This window comes from Capra hircus, chromosome 19 (assembly GCF_001704415.2).
Source record: "Capra hircus breed San Clemente chromosome 19, ASM170441v1, whole genome shotgun sequence".
Taxonomy (NCBI): domain Eukaryota; kingdom Metazoa; phylum Chordata; class Mammalia; order Artiodactyla; family Bovidae; genus Capra; species Capra hircus.
The window spans coordinates 10,290,298-10,312,033 of NC_030826.1; the positions used below are offsets into that span (position 1 = coordinate 10,290,298).

The window sequence follows — 21,736 nt, forward strand, 5'->3', positions numbered from 1 at the left end:
TACTGTCAGTATTATAGAAGGCTCCCCCACCATAAATTCACATAAATATGAAAGTTAAAAAACCTAGAATAACCAGCTTGATTTTGAAAAAGAATAGATTTTAAACTCCCTGATCTAAAAGTTTACTATGAAGTAACCATATTCAAATTATTAACAATCCCAAAGAGCACTAGTTTATGTGGGATTGTATCTATTCCTACTTTACTATTATTAATAGTTAAAACTGTTAACCCATTTAAATGACAGTAATAAGCGTTGCTTGTTAACGTAAGCAATAATAACGTGAGCATATTTCCCCAAACAAAAGTCAAGCTAGAATGAATGGCATTGTACTGTTTTTTACAAGTCTCTAAAGTTCGTCTGAGTAGAGACTCTTCTGTATTCAAAAACTTGGCTTCATACAGCAATTTCGTTAGGAAAGGAAGAGAGTATTTTTTGGCCACATCGCATGTGGGATGTTAGTGCCTTGACCAGGGATTGAACCTGTGTCTCCTTCACTGGAAGGTGGATTTAAGAACCTTTCCAGACACTTGTGATTAGTTGAAATGTGGACTCTGAAACCATGAAAATGAATCATGTAGTTTATATCTGCTGAAAATCTAGATCTGGATAACTAGATTCTGTCCGTTGTTGCAAGTAAAAATGACAAAAGCAGCTAGTTCAGCTCAGGACTCAGCCACACAAGTCTTTTTTTTTTCCTTAAGATAACAGTTGTACTTCAGTGTGCACCAGAAGTGTTTGATGTTACATAAAATATTAAGACAAACAGTAAACGGTCAAATTTAATAATTTTTTTTACTGCTTCATCAAGGACGTTAGACTTTTTAAAGTAAACGTAGGGCAGTGAAAACTATGACTCCTTGTACAGATAGGTGCCCCTGTCTTGATTTGTGAAAGGTGCCAGCAGTATCACCACCGTTGCTTTTTTATCATCACTGCAAATGTCAAAACAATGGGAAAGAAAGAGGATCAGGAAAATTGTTTTGGCCCTTTGCAGGTGTCTTTAGAGAACCCAGGGTTCTCTGCTTTGTGAACCATGAAATAAAATTACGAACCTTACAAAATAAATAGCAAAGTACGGGTGAGCTAGAAAACATGTTTCCATAGCTACCAGTGTGTGTATGCTATTCATCCTAGTAGATATGCCATGATTGACCTCAATTACGTTGTCAGCCAGGGCAGATGGTCCTGTTGGGATGCACTGTCTGAACCTGGAACCATCATTCTCTGAGGCAAGCCTCAGAAATTACCTGAAGTGGAATCATACATTTAGGGCTGAGTTCTCTTCAGCTCAGCTACATGCTGTTGCATCACTTTGGAAACCAGGATAAACATTCTGTTTAGAAACGGTCGCTACTGTGGCATCATTCACAGCTGCAATTTCTTCTGTGCTGTCAGATACCAGCGTAAAAGACTGACCTCTAAGCCTGGCTGCGGTAGCCTTTAGTGTTCTGCCCAGACGCCACTGACCGTAGACCTTGCAGTTGTGCTACATTGCTGCTTATGTTGAAGTTAACTAACTAATGCTAACTGTTGACGTTAACCATGGTGAGTTGCAATCAAAATTTGGCCTGTTACCAAAATTCTCCCTGACATCGAAGTTCTTAGGCATATACTGAATTTAGAAATACTGTCAGAATCCCCCCAAAGAGAGCTTTCAAGACAAATGGCTTTTTGCAAAAAAGGAGATAGATACAGGAAGCTATGTGGCTCTTGGGAGCTGGGAACCATCATATTCTGGGCAGCTGGTAATTATGTCACGCTGAATGTATAAAGATCAAAAGAGAGATAAGGTGCCCTTAAATAGCTGAATTGTCCAGATCCTGAAGTTCTAGGTAAAGAAAATACTGGGATGTTACAATGATAAGTAACAGTCACTTCACAATTACCATCATTTCTATGTGGGCCCATAACCACCTTCAAGGTCCATGCAAGTCGCTTCACAAGTTTCACTGCCTTCATTGTTAGGAAAGGGGTGAACTGAAGAGATGTAGAACCACTGCTGAGAAATTTTAGCCAGCGTGGCCGAGGGAAGAAATGTGCAGCACGGCACAGGTGGGTTAGGTCAGTGCTGTAAAAACTCAACTTGGAGAAGAATCCACAAGGTGAGCTTTTAAACTCATTGTGGGTGGCTATACCATTCTCTCTCGATAAAATATTCAAAAACTGAGGTAAGGAGAAACAAACTGCAGTTTACATCTAAATTGGGAATACCCTAGAACCCCTGATCATCCACGGAGGACAGCAACATGGTCTTGGAAGAAGAGCTGCTGCTAAGTCGATTCAGTCGTGTCTGACTCTGTGCGACCCCATAGTCGGCAGCCCACCAGGCTCCCCAGACCCTGGGATTCTCCAGGCAAGAACACTGGAGTGGGTTGCCATTTCCTTCTCCAGTGTATGAAAGTGAAAAGTGAAAGTGAAGTCGCTCAGTCGTGTCCGACTCTTGGCGACCCCATGGATTGCAGCCCACCAGGCTCCTCCATCCATGGGATTTTCCAGGCAAGAGTACTGGAGTGGGTGCCATTGCTTTCTCCAGAAGAGCTAGCAACACACAACGGGGCCCAATTACTCATAGGAAATGCTGTTTCCCACCTCTAGTCCAATTTTATTGTGATCTGTGCCTCTCATCTTAAACATTTCTTGTTTCAGCACTCATCACTTGAATCACCAGGACTATTAACCAAACTTTTTTTTTTTTTTTAGCCCAAGATAACTCTCTAACCAGGCCAAGTACATGACAGAAGAACACGTGAATGGAATTTCATCTCAAGAATCTTAGCTGGGGGAAGAAGTCAGCTTTTATTGTTAGAATTTGACAGTTTCAAACACTTGTGGTGGTGGGAATCACCATCATACAAAATTCCACCTAGTAAAGTTTTAGGTGACCGGTGACCTTGTCAATTAGGTCTGCTGGTCCTGGTCCAATTCCTAAAACAGTTCGAGAGCCTGGTGCAATCTGAGTACGTCCTGCATCTTGGATTAAACTTACAGTCAGTCCCAGCACTTTTGCATGGGTCAACAATTCAACCAGAGTTTCTTCATCAGGGGCTTTGACCACCACTTTGGGCTGGCCACAGTATTCCCACTCTTTGAGTAACTCAGGGTTTCTCTTTTGAATTTGCTTGTAGGCAGAAACAGCAGCATGAGAGCACTGGGCAGCCACCTTCCCTTTTCCCATCTTCAAGTCATTTCGAACCACAAGAATCATTTTGTACTCCCCACTCTCTCCGAGGATGCTTGCTTCTGTTTCAGTGTCAGCATTTGTCTCCCTCGCTGAGCTCTTGGGGAGCATCCCAAAGCGCATTCGGAGGCCCCAGCCCAGGCACACGCCACAGGCAACTCCAGCAGCCAAGCTAAGCGCACCAGGATTAGTCAGATACTCCATAACCAGGGATCTGGAGATCATCTGAAAGGAAAAGAAAGCGGTCATTATCAAGGGAGGGAAAGTTATAGTTTATCAGATACAACGCCCTGACTATATAAGCAGCAGTACTTTTAATTCATCCAGAAAAAAGGCAAAATATGTTTTGGATCTTGGGCAGGTACTGTTTTTTCTCCCCTGAGTACTAGAAAATATTCAAGAATACAGGCAAAGCAGTTTAGGTCATTTTGAATCTCAATGTGAGGAGTACATCTCCCTCAGATACAGCTCTGCTCCCCAGTGTTTGCTAAGTCTTGTGGCGAAAGGAAATGTTCTGTTTTACCAAAACGCCTAAAGTAGCTAAAAGAACCAAGAGTAACTCTCTTTCTTCTGAAATACAGTGCTTATTCTACTTGTGTCTTCAATAATGCAGTAGTTCTCGATGCACCAACCCCTCAGGGAAGTTCCTGGTTGTCATAGCAACAGGCCTGGAGTGAGGTGGGCTACTGACGCCTACTGACCCTCGCACGGAAAGCTGAAAGCCTCACGTGAATACTGGTGCCCCTGGACATTACTGTAGGTGAAAACCCCAGTGTCAGCTTGCATATGAATGCAGAGTACTTTTTGCACAGTTGTAATATACACTGAATATACCAGTAGTACAACCATCATAAAAAACAAAAGAAGATGATCCTTCATCTTTTATTACTTTAGAAATTCCTATTACCCCAGCAAAGCTGTTCATGGTGTCTGAATCATCAATAAAGCATTTACATAAGTCTACATTTGAGGCTGTTGGATTCTATATACTTCAATGTATAGGTATAAACAGTAATCAGTTTCTTCCGGTGGAATACATGGTATCTAAGCATTTACGAAGTACATCATGTTTGCAGAACTTACAAGTGGTGCCCTTGGAATTCTACAGTGTGTAACCTGCGTGCACAGATAGATAGCAGTCCTGGAGATTCATACTTTATCATAAATTTTTAAAAAAATCCTCATTTAAGTTAAAATCAGGACATTAAAATTGAAATTATACTGTAGGCAAAGTGTGCGATGTTTTTGAATATTTTAAGGTGAATATTGCACAGGGATATTAAACTTTAGGTTGCTTTGGGTTTTAGTTGCATCATGTGGGATCTTGGGTTGCTCCACATGGGCTTAGTTGCCCCGCAGCATTTGGGATCTTAGTTCCTGGACCAGGGATCAAACTCACGTCCCCTGCACTGCAAGGTCGATTCTTAACCACTGGACCACCAGGGAAATCCTCATTTTTGAGACATGATTCACACACTATAAAATTCACCTTTTTAAAGTGTACAATTCAGTGTTTTTAACGTATCTACAATATTGTGCAACCAGTGCCAGTATCTAATTTCAGAACACTTTCATTGCCCCCCCAAAGAAACCCCTGTAACCGCGAGCAGTCACTTCCCATTTCTCCTTCCCCTAGTCTCTGGTAACCACTTTATGGATTTACTTATTCTGGACACTCGTATAAATCAAACCATACAAAAGGTGGCCTTTGTTTCAGGGTTCTACTGTCCAGCATAATATTTTCAAGGTTCATCCATGCTGTACCATGTATCAACACTTCATTCCTTTTTCGCATAGTTTTAATACACACTGAATTTACCAGTAGTACAACCATGATAAAAAACAAAGGAAGATGATCTTTCATCCTTTATTACTTTAGAAATTCCTATTGCCCCAGCAAAGCTGTTCATGGTGACTGAATCATCAATAAAGCATTGATGTGTTCATTGATGATGAATAATGTACCGTACCTACCAGCTGATTTTCTCCAGCAGTACTTAGCAGCCTGAGTTTAGGTAAAAACACAGAAGGGGTAACTCCATACTTCACAGAGAAAGTAGAAGCCCAAAGACTGAAACCACCTAATCACTGCCTCCAAACATGTAACGAAATCTGCCACACCAATATTCTTCCTTCACCTTCCCCCTTCTCTAACAGATGGCTGGATTTATCCAAGTTTGAGTTCTACTAAGAGTAAGCACTGAGACATAAGGAAAGCTGGGGTGAGGGCAAGAATGTTTGAAATGACAGGCCATGAGACAGGTAAGCACAGGAAGGTGACAGGATATCCACATGCTATTAAGAACAGGTATGCTGGAAGTGAGCTGGAAAGGCAGTTGGCTGAGGTTAGAGAGAGAGGTCTGGGGTTTCGAGTTTGGAAATAGAACATTAAGGTGATACAAAGTCCAGAGTGTAGCTACAGGAATAGGTATGTGCAGTACAGTCAAAAGGGTGGCATTAAGCGCATCGGCTTTCTTAATTCTTTTATTTTTATGCCTCCTTCATCCCACAGATATTAACTGGTCTTGCTCTAGAATCTAGGGGAATAAAGGAGAAACAGTCCCTTCATGCACAGAGCTTACATTCTGGTAGTGGTTTAGAGATGACCCAATCCTAATTTCGAATTTCTTTCTTATGTTTAAAAAAAAATTTTGGCCACGCCATGTGGCATGCAGGAATCTGTTACCCAATCAAGGATCGAAGCTGTGCCCCCTGCAGTTGAAGCATGATGTCTTAACCACTGACTGCCAGGGAAGTCCCTCTTTCATTTTATTTTAGTAAGACTTCATGTTGTCATAACTCGAAGCTTCAGTGGTATTTTGAAGGTACTGTGTTATTTGATCCACATAACCATAAGAGGTCAGCATTCTTTCTATATATTGAAAATGAGGAAATGAAGGCAAACAGAAGTTAAAAACAGAAAAAACAACAAACACGAATGTCTGCTGGTTTCCTTTGTGCCAGACACATGCCTTGCTAGACTGGGAGTATAGTGATGAACAATACTGGCCACTGACAGTTCCTAGGTAAGCGGAGGAGAGGACAATTACATGTCTGCAAATGTTATGGAAAGATGTCAGGGGAGTGTATAAAGTGCTTTAGCTCAGTTTAGGAGGTCAGGGAAGGCCACGTCGAGGGAATATTTAAAATGCAACAAAGCAATAAGAAGACAGAACGAGAAAAGATCATTTGGAATTCTACTTGGAATGAACACCAAGTAGAAAAGCCAGAAGAGAGAAATAAGGTGTGCAAGTGACCTGAGAGTGGTCCAGACAGCCCAAAGACGGAAGAGGAGACCGGCAGAGACCAACGCGAGAAAGAAGGGCGGGCTGCAGATTGCAGAAGGTCTCGTAAGCCACACTTAGCAGCTTGGAATTCTAGGGATGATGAGATGCTGCTGCAGGGAAATGACTTTTGTTTTCTAAAAGATCACCTGGGACTTCAGGATAAAGAAGGAATTAGAAGCTGGCAAGAATAGATACAGGGGGTTGATTAGGAGACTGCTATAATAATAGTAACAGTAACTAATAAATATTTTGCTACATATTAGGTATTGACACTCTATACGAACTGTCTCCTTCAGTGTTCCCAACACTGAACTCCTTTAAGTAAATATGTGATTATTACCCCCATTTTTCAGATATGAAAATTGGCTCACAGAGAATATGTCACTCACCCGAGTTCAAAAAGCTAGTAAGTGGTAGCCTGACTCCAGAGCTTGTGTTTTTAACACTACTCTATGTTGGCTTTCCCAGCAGTCTGGATGAGATGACAGTCAGACAGGAGTGGTGGCATGGGAAAGCAAAGAAGTGGCCGAAGCACACCTGTATAAATCGGTGATTCACTGGAAGTCTGGTGATGAAACAAAGGGAGAAGTTAGAACACCACCTAGATTTGAACAAATGGAGACTGGGAGTATACTCTTTACTGATGAAAAGAGCAGGTTTGAAAGTAAAAGACACTGAAAGGTTTCAAATATATTACATCAGATCTGACCAAAAGACATCCTGGTTGAGATGTCCAGAAAAAAGAAAAAGACATGTCACTTTAGAGGTCAGAAGATAAGCACAGGCTAGAAACCACATTGTTTAAAAGAACTTAACAAACTGACTGAAGGCTGATAAGCGGATAAGGTCACTGGGTCAAGTATACAGAGGGAAGAAAGGAACCCTGAGGAAACAAGTATTCAGGGAAAAAAGGAGAGTGACAGAGAGGGTCACAAGTGGCCAGGTCTTCAGCACCTCGTTTCAGTCCTCTTTCACAACTGTGCCTAAAATGGTGACAGGGCTCTACTGCCACAGCACTTTATGGCTCTAGACGCCTTGGCAGACACACACACACAAGAATTTAAAAAAAATTCTTATCAGAACCCACATTATCTCTAATGCATCTATCATTCAGTTACTATACGATGCTTATAGATCAGCAGAACTTCTTTATGATAATCTAACCGCCAGACTACAAATAGAACAAATATTCAATTATAGAAAAATACATATATACAAACTTCTATGTCAAAGAATTAGAAGGATTTTCTGCACCAATTACTAGGTTGCAAAATAACCAAATATTCCACATACCAGACTCAGGTACTATCTGGAGAAAGGCAGTACATATAGAGGACCTACTGTGTGTTGAACAGCAAGCTAAAAACCCTTTACTTCCATTATTGTTGCTGTGAAAATAGGACAATAATACCAGCCTCTCTCTAAAGATGAGAAAAATAAAGATCAGAGAAGTTGCTTATCCACAGCCACAAAACTAGTAAGAGCAATATAAAATATACTAATTGAAAAGGTCATGATGGAAAGTTTCTCATTCTCTCACCTTTATTTAAAAACAGATCTACCAATAAGAGTCACCATAAATAGAAAGCAGAAAAAGTTCCAGAAAGAACCAATTTGTCTATTGCTTCTGTCCCTAATCTTATGACGTCCCTAATTCCAAAATGCTGAGCTTAATGCTAACATCGCTATTCTTTTAATCTATCAGCCTGATCAGATCATCATCTAACCCTTGTAAAAGGTGTTTCAGGCTGTCCCCCTTTCTGTGTATCTATCATAAACATTCATCAATAAACCCAGTGCTCAAAACGAAGGTAAACGCAACTATTTTCAGCCTCATCTCTGTTGTCCCAGGCAATGACGGCATCGCAAAAGGAACACACCCTCTAAGACCCTCCGCTTGGTGCCTTGCGGTGGCCAGATTAAACCCCTCTCGCCAGTGCTCGTGACCCTACTACCTCCCGAACCACGCTCCACCCCATGACCCTGTTCCACTGGCTACTGCCCTTTGGACTTTTCCAACCTAAAAATCCATCCTCTTGGACCCTTAAACCACTGCCTCACTTTTCCTCTTCCCTTCATCTTCAAACTTCTTCAGTTACCTGCCCGCCTTTCCCATTCGACTGAAACTGCTAAAGAATCAAGACACTATCTAGCTGCCGCTTTATAGGCCTCAACTTGAAAACTTTTTGCACCACTCACTGATAACTTTTCTTTAAACCCTCCTCCCTTGAATTCTTTAACACAACGTTCACCCTAATATCATCCTACCTTTCTGACACCTTTTCCTCATTATCTATAGTCTCTTTCTGTTTGCCGCTGATGTAAGTATTAGCCAAGCTTACACATTTCGCCCTCTTTGCGGTCTCTACCTATGTTGTCCTATATTGCAACTATTAGCCAAATGCAGGTATTTAAACTTAATTAAAACTAAATAAAAAATTCAGTTTTTAAGTTACGTATGGCCACATTTCAAATGCTCAATAGCTCAACAACTTGGAAGTGGCTAGGGAGCTTCCCTGAGGGTCCAGTGGACCACAAGCATGTAGACCCCAGACCAGCTGGACCTGAAGGCTGATGATGCAGACTCTCACTTAACCTCACCACCCACCCATCAGAAGAATGTCCATGAGCTGGTCATGCCCTCTTTGAACAGTTACTATAAAACTTATCTTCCCCAAGTGGGGACACATGGTTTTGAGGGCCTGCTGTGGCCCCCTCTGCCCGGGAAAGCAATAAAGCTATTCTTTTCTACTTAAAGAGTCCACCTTTCAATGTAGGGGACACGGGTTTGACCCCTGGTCAGGGAACGAAGATCCCACATACAGCTAAATAATTTTTTTAAGTGGCTAAGCTCCACTCTGAATCAGCGAGATACTGAACATTTCCATGACTGCAGGAAGTTCTATTTGACAGGGCTTGTTTATATATCCTCTTTCCATTCAATCAATATTTTCTGAGAGCCTATTGTGCACAGTTTTGGACCCTGGAGACAGAGCTCTGAACAAAACAAAATCCTACCCTTCATGGAGCTCCCATTCTAGTAGGAGGAGATACAATATATAAATAGTTTGTAAAATGAACAATCTCACTTACTCCTGAAACAATAGATGCTGAGGATTCCTACAGCCTCTCTTGGCCTCCACACTTGAACTTTCAGTTTCTGTTAGATTTTACCACTTAGATGTCTATGAAGTGGTCTAGACTATGTCCTATATTGAACTCAATATTCTTCTTTCCCTCTCAAACTTCCTGTAATCTTTCCATATTCTTCATTTCGTCCTAGTACATCTGCCATTATAATTAACTGTACTTATAAAGCACAAATCTGATTTGTAATTTCTCTGTAATCTGTATTTTCTCTGCTCAAAAATCACTGGATAAGCATCTAAGGAATAAAGAAACCCAGTCCTCCTAAAACTGAGTCCCCTTATCAAGTTTATGATTAATCTCTCTATCCAAAACTTTATTCTCTTTTGTCCACTGTGACCTCAATCCTGCGTAAAAATTGCTGTTGTAAATACACTGTCAATAGAGTAAAATTGTAGATATCACGTACAACTCAGGTTGTTTCTGCCGGGCAAGATGAGTTAACAGACCCTCATGCCATGGACCACCTGGCCAGAGAAGAATTATAAACCAGAGACACCCTGACTCCTGAAACTATAATTATGAAAAAAATCACAAGAGTTCAATAGAAACCAACAAAACATTGTAAAGCAATTATCCTCCAATTAAAAAAAAAGTCACAGAAATGTTACGAAATGATTCGTTCCAGCCTCTTTGTTCTTCCCCTTAAAAACAAAACAAAACAAAACAAAACGCTAACTGAACACCCAACTGGAGTGGATTTGAGGCTTGTCTCCCAGTCCCTTGCTTAGAGCCCTGCAATAAACGCTGTGCTTTTCTTCACCACAACCCCGTGTCAACAGACTGGTTTTCCTTACGTGTTGCACAAGTGGACTCAGGTTGGTGGGGCGACAATAAAATATAAAGCCCGCAGCAGAAATTCAAAGAATACACAATCTGGTTTCAACCTACTTTATCCTTCTAACCTAAACTCCTGCTACATAATCTACTATTCAGTCACACCAAATTACCAGGTGTTTTCAAGCAGCAATCTCTCCCTGAAATAATTCTCTCCACTTAAAACACAAAAACGTCGTGGAGCAATTACACAGAACCACTGTAGCGCATATTCGCGACATTTAGTACAGCGCCTGGAGTAAAATGATCAAGGATTACAGACTTCTTTATGTTCGTGTGACACAGCGGGGCAACTTTTCCATCATATTCTTGGAAGTCTTTTCTTTCCTCGTAGCACTGGACAACTTGCTACGCGGTGGGTGTTCAATACTCAGCAGAGTGTGAGGCCTGCTCGGTATTTTCTCACACTCGGAGCGAGGGCATCGATGCTGCCCGACCGGAGCCCTTGACTGGGAACTAAAATTTTGGGTCCTTTCCCTCCCCGGCAGCTAGGTCCTTCCTTTCAAAAGACGACTGGCCAAACCCGAAGAGTAGCTCCAGGGGCCACTTGGGTAGAAGATAGTTTAGAAAGGAGATGCGGGGGGGGTGATTTTTAATAGAATGAAATAGTAATAAACACTCCAACTGGGGAGTCAAGAAGAACATCCCTCTTCCTGGGAGAGGCCTACCTACCTAGCGCAGCTCTCCTCCGCCTCACTGGCGCCTTCGCGTTCTCCAGTTCTGGGTACCGAACACGCCGCTCTCACGCGAGTTACCGCTTCCGGGGTATCTCGACAACAAGTTCCGGATCAAGAACGGCGACGAGAACAGTCATTCTTCCTCTGGCCCCGCCCACAGGTCCCTAACCCAGACCCGAACTGAAATCCCGCGACGACCCGCGGAGGTGGCCCAAAAGAGAGGGGAACGTTTTTCTTTTGGAGGCGGTCTCCCGCGGGAAGAAACGGACCGGAAGTGACGCGAGCGAGTTCCGGTTGGCCGGAGCCCAGCGGCGGGTGTGAGAGTCGGTCGGGAGTCGCTTCCAGGATCCCGAGATCCGAGAAGCCGGAGTCAGAGCGGGTAGGTAAGCGAGCGCGGGGAACTGGGGACGGACGCCTGAGGCATCCTCAGAGCTTGACTTCTTCTGCGCCCAGACGGTGCAGATCTAGGGCACCGTGATTCGACTGCCAGCCGTGTTGTAGAGCGCTGCTGACTCTGTCTCAGTCTGACAATATCCAAATTATTTGGGACACCTCCTGGTGGTTGGCCACTGGTAAGCTGAACCCATGCACTGAACTCCCGACCATTCCCCTCATCGTGGTGGGCTTGGAAGCCGTCCTGAGCTTCTGTAGAGTACCCAGCCCCTCTTCGTCTCTGGGAGTCTAGAACCTTAGAGTAAATGAAGATCTCCCTTGCTGATGACCAAGCTGTTTCTCAGGATTTGTCAGTGGGGTTCTCGTTCTCCCAACCACTAGCCCCTGCTTCTGTCATCTATCCATTTCTAAACAAAATTCAGACGTGTGAGTGCCTTCTAAAGCGTTGGTGGCCAAGGGAATGGGGCCTCCCTCCGTAGATCTCTAGCAGAGGACCTTCATGTTATTTCCTACTTCCACGAGGAATAGCATTCTCTGCCTTTTCCAAATCCCTGACCGCCTGTATTTCTTTACAGTGGGGATATTTGCAATAAGACATGAAGGTTAGCTACATCTCTAATAAACTTCAGGAAGCCATATGTGACCCTATGTCACATTGCTTGAGAGTTATTTGTGACTTCCAGTAAGTTTTGCACTGTTATTTTTTGTTATTCTGAAAATTCATACCAAAAAAATCTCATAATATGTAGGCTGTGGAACTGATACCTGTCTTGACAACATAGCTCCTTTTCCTAACTTTAATGTCTTTCACCTTTCCTTTAGAGCTTGTCAAAAATTTTGTAGATAGATTGCACTGATCCTTTGGAGGAGTTTGTACAAGTATTTCTAATGTTGTAGAGAATTTAATGTTCTGACTGCTTACTACCTATAAATTGTGTTGTCATCAGCCCTGATTTTAGTTGTGTATTCTTAGCATAAATGATAATAGTAAGAAACTGTTATTTACTAGGCAACATTCTGTGCATTATGGATTATGTTTTTATTGACCTTTGGAAGAGGTGGTGGGTCCCAGAAATAAATAAGGCAAATTTATATAGGTGTGAAATTACTGTACAGTAGAGATTTTTATATCATACTTCTTTGCCCATATTATTTTAAAACTTTGGAGCGTTTTTTTCCCTTTGCAGAATATATCCTACCTGATTAGCATAATTTAATTCCTGTGACTCACATTCCAGAATAACCAAATTTCTGAAATAATGATTTAGTGTGCCTTTTAGCAATTTAATACCTTATAGCTAGTGTAATCAGTTTGTTTTTATTTACATATTTTTCTTCTTTTTGAATTAGAAAATTTTTTCATAGTTGTCTGAAATCAGGCGACAAGATTTTTGAGATGTGGAATTATATAAATTAGATGTTACCATTTTTAACAGCTGGTAAATTTGCTTTTTGACTTGAAACTGCTAAACCTGGTCTTATATTCTTTGTGTTCAGTCCAGTTATTCAGGGATTGATTATCCAGATTTTCTCACTTTCCAACTTCTTCTTGAGTTTGGCTTGAATTACCACTTTTTAGGATTACAAAGATCATTAAACTTTAAATCAGAAGACCTACAGTGGAGTCTGGGCTCCAGCACTTCTTGAGCGTAGGTTGGCAAGTTACCTAACTTTCTGAACTGACCTGAATTGTGTTGATTAGAACGCGGCTTTCTTCATAGGATCGTCACAGTGCTTAAGTGAGGTAGTGAATGTGAAATCACTATATAAATGACAATATGGTGATACTGTTATTTTATTCTGAAAGCAGGAAATGTATCAGTGGAGAATCCTGTTAACTTCACAATTTGGTGTTTTGTATTATTAAGTATGTTTACTCTCTGAAAATTTTATCACATACTTTTCTGAGATGATCTTTGCCCTCCTTTTGAACTCAATAAAAGCTAGCCAGTAGTTGAAACTGTAATCTACTGTATTAGTCACCTTAGTTAATAAGTAGGTGACTTGAAAATGAGTTTAGTTTTGCATTTGGGAGTTTAGGTTTGATCTTCTTTGGCCATCAGGTACTGTCGCTTAAGAATTTACAAGAGTAGGGGGAGTTGAACTTTTGGGTGCTTACATGTAGTTAAGCCTTAGGTTATTTCACTGAAACTTATTGAAAGCAATATTTAGAATGAGCTGCAACCTCTGTGAACACATAGTTGGATTCTTCTCACTTAACAGAGGTGAACATTAGGGCCCAGAAACAGTCAGTAATTGGCTTGCCTGAGGTCTTATGGCTTAGGTAGTGCCAGAACCTGAACTGGAAATGAGGTCCCAAGTGTTCTTTCTTTCTGCTGAGGTTGTCTCCAGGCATCTTTATTTGGTTTGGCAATATTTCCTGGCGTGCACGAAAATGGTTTCTTATGTACTAAAGGGATCTATATATGTGAATACATTTTTTTTTTCCTTTTTAGCTGATTTAGTCTTGTAAATTCTAGGAAAACAAACACTATGCTTGGCAAGATTTGCAGTGGAGTGGCATAAAGATAGGAAAAATTTAGTTCTGTTCTTCAGAATAGTTACTCTTGAGTTCATGCTTCAGTACTATCGGATATCAAGGTGTCTTCTTTCTGGCAAGTGGAAAAGACAGAAGATCTTTGTAACACATGTCTCTACTTGAGTGAGTGTTCTTGTTAATGAGTAGGAGGAAGCTGTGTTAGTTTCTTTGCTCCTGATAAAAAAATTTCCCCAAGCTGTTTATAATTTCAGTGTAATTATTTCATTCTGGGTAAAGAGCCATTGTAGAAGAGTTACTTTTTTGTCCTGTTAAGAATCTTTTTGCTTCTGTTGATTTCACAGAACTTATTTAGTCTCTTCAGTTCAGTTCAGTTGCTCAGTCGTGTCTGACTCTTCGCAACCCCATGAATCGCAGCACGCCAAGCCTCCCTGTCCATCACCAACTCCTGGAGTTCACTCAGACTCATGTTCATCGAGTCAGTGATGCCATCCAGCCATCTCATCCTCGGTCGTCCCCTTCTCCTCCTGCCTCCAATCCCTCCCAGCATCAGAGTCTTTTTCAATGAGTCAACTCTTCGCATGAGGTGGCCAAAGTCTCTTAACTATAATTTAAAGAGTTTGTCAGTATTCCAGAAATGAAGAAAATCTTTTCAGTAGGTCATTGTGGTGTTTTCTCTTATTCTTGAGGATCATTAATAAAACCTTGGTCTTTATAAAGGTTTTCCTGGAAGGACTACGTAAATAGTGTTAAGAGCCTAGGCTATGAATTTAGATGGCCTTCGTTCAAATTCCACATCTACTACTGGGTAACCCTTGGGCTACTTAACCTCTTATTATCTCAGTTTCCTCCTAGATATTGAAGTTAGTACATACCTTTATTGTTAAGGTTAAGTGAGCAAGGTTTAAGTAAAGCGTTTAGAAAAGCGCTGCCATATAGTTAACCACAGTTGTTACGTCATTGTGTGGTCTACTGAGCAGTTGCTAAGAATATTTTTCCGACCCTCTTTGGAAAGCATATCTTTGTGTTGGTGCTTGCTTGATTACTGTTACCTCATTATTAATGAAGTTTCAATAGATATCTGCATGTATATATTCACATTTCATGAATATTTTACAACATATGCAGGATTCTTAACCAAATATGTTGTTCTTGTAGGGCATTACCTCAACTTTTTTGTATTATTAACAGTTTACATTATATGTGTACGCCATAACACAGAATTTGAGAATTGAAATTTGAGGGTTTGATGCTTAACAGTGTCTTCTGGCACGTAGTATCTTTGCCTGAGAAGATCATTCTGCAGTATCTCTTGCCATATCTGTCCATTCATCCAATCAATGATCAAACACCTTATGTCTTAAGCCTTTTACCAAATTCTGGGGAAAACAGTGGGACACAAAAACTAATAGATATTTTAGTTAGGAACCCTGTAGAGAAAAAAATATAAAAATGAAAGAATAAGCACAGTGTAATAAATGTTATGAAGGAAACAAACAAGGGTTTAAGAGAGAGTTAACGTGGATATGTGCTTGTTTAAGACTCTAGCACGGTGCACCAAGAATATAGTGACGTGAGATGAGGTAGGAAACATTCAGGGTCCAGATTATGTAGAGGTTTGTAGGCTATGGAAATGAGTTTGGATTTGATTTTTAGGGTAATTAGTGTTTCTGCAGTTTCAAGTAGGAGAGGAGTATGATTTATAAGCAGTTTACTCTTGCTCGTATGTGAAGGTTGAATTGAAGGGGGCAAGAGTAGAAATGGAGACATTGAGTCCATTGCAGTAGTCCAAGTGAGATGAAAATGGCCTGGATCAGAGTGGGGGCAAACAAGCGGAGAGCACAGTGGGTGGACACTAAGTATATATGGAGCAGGACTTGGTCTTGGATGTGAGGGGTAAGGAATTGAGAAGAGTCAGGGATGACTGTTCTGGATTTAGTACCTGGGTGGATGGTTATGCCAAGTACTGGGAGAGGAAAGGTTTGGGAAGGACCAGGTTTGTTACAAGAAGGGGGATGGAGAGGGAGAAGAAAGTACATGTTCAATTTGAGGTGATTACGATTCATCCAAGTACTGCCATTAGGTATATAAATCTAGAGGTCAGGATGAGAAATACAAATTTCAGTACAAAGGAATGCATGTAAAGAGTGATATAGTGGGTTATGAAAATGTTGGATTACAGGATGGTCACAAATTCTTTTCATCATTATATGCATACCCCTCAGCAATATGATTTTTACTTCTAGAGTCTGTTATTCCACCCCTTGTCTTTGTACTTGACTACGTGATTTACTCTGGGCAAAGGGACATCCGGAAGTATGACCACAAGGAGAGACTTGAAAAGCACTTGCACATAGGGGCCGGCCTTCTCGTAATGTTCTGTTGAACCCGGAGCCCACCATGTGAAAAAGGACCCAGGCTAACGTGCTGAGGGTGTGGACAAACAGTTGGAGCATCCAGCTTAGACCAGCCCAGCTCAAGAGCCAAGCTAGCCGAGACCAGAACTGCCCAGCCTAACTCACAGAACCATGAGAAATAGTAAATGATTTTTTTTTAAGTAAGTTTTGGAGCTCAGTTGTTTGCTGCTGCTAAGTCGCTTCAGTCGTGTCCGACTCTGTGCGACCCCATAGACGGCAGCCCACCAGGCTCCCCTGTCCCTGGGATGCTCCAGGCAAGAACACTGGAGTGGGTTGCCATTTCCTTCTCCAATGCATGAAAGTGAAAAGTGAAAGTGAAGTTGCTCAGTCGTGTCCGACTCTTAGCGACCCCATGGACTGCAACCTACCAGGCTCCTCCATCCATGGGATTTTCCAGGCAAGAGTACTGGAGTGGGGTGCCATTGCCGTCTCCGGCTCAGTTGTTTAAGCACCTGCAAAAGTCAGTGGATGTACAACATTGTAAATCAACTATACACCAATAAAACATTTTTTAAGATGATAATGGATGCAAATGATACCTCACTACGATCTTGGTGTTTTTCTGTGTGTGTTTGAATTTATCTACTTATTTTGGCTGTGCTGATCCTTTTTGCTGCGCATGGGCCTTCCCTAGCTGCAGGGAGCGGAGGCTTCTCTTGTTGTGGAGCACAGGCTCTCAGTGAGTGGGCTTCAGTAGTTGTGGTTTGGGGGCTTAGTTGCTCTGCAGCATGTGGGGTCTTCCTGGACCATGCATTAAACCCTGCATTGGCAGGCAGATTCTTAACTACTGGACCACCAGAAAAGTCCCTTGGTTTGTGTTTTTTGATTATCAGTAAGATCAGGTAGATCTCTGTTATGAAATACCTTTTCATGCCTTTTGCCTGTTTCAGTTTTGTAGCATTATTTGTCTTTTTCTTAATAATTTGAAATTCTGTGTATACTCTGGCTACTAGTTCTTTTCAGTTATGTGTTCCTGTGGTTTGTTGTCTCATTAAGATACTTTGTGATGAATTTTAAGTGTAATTTCAAGTTGTCCAATTTATCAGTCTTTTTCTTTATGGTTAGCTCATTTGTGTGTCTCAGGAAATCCTTCCCTACCCTAAGGCAGAAAGGAATTTATGTTTTCTTCTACAAGTTTTGATTCTTGACTTTTAAATCTTCAGTCCGTTTGGAATTGAATTTTGTGCATGGTTCAAAGTGGGATCCAGATTTTCTTTTCTTTTATGGATAATCAGTTTGAATAGTCTCTCCTTTTCCCACCAAAGTCTTGCCATTTCTGTCATGTAGAGTCCCAAATAGACAAGAATCTTTTTAAAAAACTTTATTTGTTTATTCATTTGTTTTCGGTTGTGCTGGCTCTTGGTTGCTGCCTGGGCTTTGTCTAGGTGCAGTGGGAGGGGGCTGCTCTTCGTTGTGGTGCGTGGGCTTCTCATTGCAGTGGCTTCCCTTGCTGTGGAGCACGGGCTCTAGGCTGCTGGGCTCCAGTGGCTGTGGCTTCTGGGCCCTAGAGTGTAGGCCTGGTGGTTGCAGCGCATGGGCTTAGCTGCTCCTCTGCACGTGACGTCTTCCCAGACCAGGGATTGAACCCGTGTCCCCTGCGCTGGCAGGCGGATTCTCATCCACTGTACCACCAGGAAAGTCCAACAAGAATCCTTTGAGAAGCCATCTTTTCCGTTTCTTGGTCAGTCTGTCTGTCTCCATGCCTGAAAAGCACATCTTCATTATTTATTACTCTAACGTATGTATAGAAAGATAGATAGAGTCTGGATATAAGAACTTTGTCAGGTATATATATATATTGCAAGTATTTTCTCTCATTCTGTGGCTGACCTTTTTTTTTTTTCTTTAACAATGTGTTTCAGAGAGCAAAAGTTTTTAAACCTGATGAAGTCCAATTTATACATTTTTTTCCTATGGTTCCTGCTTTTTAAATCTTAAGAAATATCTATCTACCCCAAGACTGCCAAATTTTTTTTTTTTTTTTTTAGGGGGAGCCTGGTGGGCTGCCATCTATGGGGTCACACAGAGTGGGACACGACTGAAGTGACTTAGCAGCAGCAGCAGTTTTAGTTCCTATGTTTAGATCTGTGATCCATTTCAAATCAGTTGATCATATGAAAATAAGCGTCAATGTTCTTTTATAAGAATATTCAGTTGAGTGGATATTCCTTTCACCATTAAATTGCCTTGTACTTTTGTTGCAAATTAATTGACCCTATGTGTGTGGGTCTGTTTCTGTATTCTCTACTCTGTTCTATTAACTTACACCTATCCTTTTGCCAAAGCCACACTGTCATGAATACTGTAGCTTTATAGTAAAGCAAGTCTTAAAATCAATTAGCGCAAGTCTTCCACTACTGTTGTTTATCCAAATTGTTTTAGCTAGTCTAAATTCTACGCGCTTCTATATAATTTTGAATCCATTTGTCACTTTGGATTTTTTTAAAAGCCTGCTTAAGTTTTTGTTTGAGATTAGGTTAAAGCTATACATCAGTTTGAGAGAAGTTGACATAGTAACAATATTGAGTCTTCCTAATGATGAGCTTGATACATGTTTTCCCGTTTATTTAGATCCTCTGTGATTTCTTTTTAAAACCTTTTAAGAATAGGTCTTGTGCGAGTTTTGTCAAACTTACCTCTGAGTATTTCAGATGCTATTGTATATGCCCTTTTTAAAAATTTAACTTTCTGTTTATTCCAAGTATATAATATTGATTTTGACCTTTTCTCCTGTGACTTTGCTAAATTCACGTATTAATTCCAGTAGTTTTGAGCATTTTTCAGTTTTCTCTTACTTTGACCCAAGTTATTTAGAATTGTGTACATTAGCTGCTAAATATGTACAAATCTTATATTTTTGTTGCTAAAGTTTGACATAATTTCTAGGTTGAGAATGTGGCCTATGATGCCCATTGTTTAGAATTTTTTCTGACTTATTTCTTAGCTTAATAATCATAAGTGGTTTATGAAAAAAATCTATATTTTCTAATTGTCATATGCTGAATCTTGTACATATTCCCCCCCGTATTTTATTTCTTAATTTTGTGGTTAAAATCTTCTATCTTACTGAATGTTTTGTTCTTGTTTTTTTGTTCGTTTGAAATATCAGTAATTAATAGTTTTTTGAGATTTCCCAATATAATGTTGGACTTATTCATATCTCTGTGTATCTTTAACCTATTTTTATGTTATGAATTTTGGTGCTATATTCTTTTAGGTGAATTCAAATCTAGAATTGTTATATCTTCTCGATGAGTTAAACCTACTATCATTATGTTCTCTTTCCCTAATAATGACTTTTGCCATTTGTCGTATTTTCAACCTTTATCCTACTTTTAAAACCATGGAATTTTAAAAAATGTAATTTGCAGGGACTTCCCTGATGGTCCTCTTTCCACTGCGGAGGGTGAGGGTTCGATCCCTGGTTGGGGAACAAAGATCCCACATACCTCGAAGTGTGGCCCTCCCCCCAAGAAAAAAATTGCAATATGTTTTTCGAGTGATGAGTTTAATCTGTTCATGTTTATTTTGATTATTTACATATTGGACTATTTGGACTTGTTGCTATCAAGTATTGTTTTGATGCTCCTCAACTTTAGAACACTTTAATCTTTTCTCTTTCTCATTTATATACCATTGCCCAAATTTCACAATCTGCTTATAAATCACAGATTTTAGAATTATCTGGATTAAAGCCTTCATTTTGATATAAATAATCTGAAGCATGTACCCTTGCCATTTGAAGATATTCTGTGACTTAACTTTTCATATTAATGACTTGTATAAAGCAGCTTATGTCCCTCAGGGGCAATAAGATAGTGAGGTCTGTTAAGCAATCTGAATGTAAAGTTTTGTCAGAGAAATATACAAACAGTAATAACCTACAGATGAGTCAGTTTGAATAATGAGAAGCAATAGAGCTTAGTGTTTTCTTAATTCTAATAATGGGGAACATTTATAAATGCTAGGACAAGCTAAACCTTTGAGACTTTTTTTTTTGGCCTTTTTCTCCCCCTGTGACTCCAGAATTCATTGATGAGAATTGAAAAATACTGTCATTTGACTGTTTTTTGTAGTAGAAGAAACATTGAATTTGGGCTTGAGAAAGTGAGGTCGAACTCTTACCTTGTCATTTATATGCTGCTGAGTTGCTCTTTGGGGCCCTTGGAGCCCTCAATTTCTCATTTGTAGAAGGCAAGTGTGAAAATGACTGTTTTTTACAAAATGTTGTTAGTATCATATTAGCTACTCTTTATGCAACCTGTATATCACTGTACAGAAGTAGTTTATTACAGAAATCCACAACCCTGGCCTTGGTCTGAGTAGGATTCATAGACTACTGGAATAGGAAGAAAACGATGGCAGTGTTACTCTGCGTACCTAGTAATTGGATGAGGAAAGGGAGAGTCAGGGTGCAAAATGACATTCGGAAGGTCTCTCAGTTGGTGGAGTCTCGCAAATCTAGACTGTTAACTCCTTTTTTTACCTTATGCTTACTCTCCATCTTTTTGGCGAAAATGTTTTGTTAAGATTGCATTGGTTATATAAAAAAACCGAACGAACATTTAGAAATAGATTGAGAGAAGGTGAAAAGTGGGATTTTTAGGTTGCAATTTTTACAAGTTATGCATTTTGCCTATGATAATAAAATCGTGTTTTTACACCGCAAATCTATCAGATTTGCAAAAAGGGAGTTCCTAAAGTGTCTTTCAGGTTGTATTTTTGTTTTAACTTGGATTTTTACATAAAATTTAATTAAAAATTAGACCTGAAGCAGTGGCCTTTTTCAGTGATTAGAAGACTTTGATGAGCTGCATATACTTTACATTTCGCTTCACTACGTTGAGGCATATTTTAGGCCAGAAAAATATGCTTATAACCTGCTAATACATTATCAGATTTATTGAAATTCTGAATGCTTTTAAATTGTTAACTAACTTGGGATTTTAATTTTTTAAATTTCCCCAAACTTTAGAAAGTTCAAAAAGATTCAAGGAATATTTTTCATATATTCTCATTCAAATTATGAATTTTCAGAGAACAGATTGTTGGAGTGTCACTCCCATGTGATGGATACTCTCTAGCTCAGAGCCAGATGATGTGATAATCACTCTGATACTGTGCTTGGTGTTGGAATTATCTTTGCCTTTCTGCTCCTGTAAAAACAGAAAAGTGTGTCAGAACCTCACTGGTCAAGATATATTACTCTTCACTTACAGTATTTATTTATTATGTTTCCAAGAAGAAATTGCAGTTTCTTAATCTTTTTCTAGGGAAGTCTACAACTATTTTGGAACGGT

At 40.2% G+C, this 21,736-nt stretch overlaps 3 protein-coding genes across 5 annotated transcripts in view; 2 read left to right on the top strand and 1 right to left on the bottom strand.

Annotated features, from left to right (window-relative positions):
* Nucleotides 1–2,785, top strand: part of CLTC (clathrin heavy chain) — a 68,634-nt gene extending 65,849 nt beyond the window's left edge. For both annotated transcript variants that reach the window (XM_018064141.1, XM_018064142.1), the window contains one exon: nt 2,704–2,785. In XM_018064141.1, coding sequence (XP_017919630.1) covers nt 2,704–2,738 — 35 coding nt within the window. In that variant the 3' untranslated portion in view covers nt 2,739–2,785. The remainder of the gene's footprint in view (nt 1–2,703) is intronic.
* PTRH2 (peptidyl-tRNA hydrolase 2) lies at nt 2,781–11,352 on the bottom strand. Of its 2 annotated transcripts, XM_005693128.3 has the most exons (3): nt 11,125–11,261; nt 6,858–7,033; nt 2,781–3,406 (listed from the first exon to the last, which is right to left on the bottom strand). In XM_005693128.3, the coding sequence occupies exon 3, from the start codon at nt 3,404–3,406 to the stop codon at nt 2,867–2,869; it is 540 nt and encodes a 179-aa protein (XP_005693185.1). In that variant the 5' UTR covers nt 6,858–7,033; nt 11,125–11,261; the 3' UTR covers nt 2,781–2,866. The 2 variants fall into 2 exon arrangements, with proteins under 2 accessions (XP_005693185.1, XP_005693184.1); XM_005693127.2 differs by lacking the exon at nt 6,858–7,033 and having other exon boundaries at nt 11,125–11,352.
* VMP1 (vacuole membrane protein 1) overlaps nt 11,396–21,736 on the top strand; it is a 127,807-nt gene continuing 117,466 nt past the window's right edge. The window contains exon 1 of the mRNA XM_018064144.1: nt 11,396–11,508. The gene's annotated coding sequence lies outside the window, so the exon portion shown is untranslated. The remainder of the gene's footprint in view (nt 11,509–21,736) is intronic.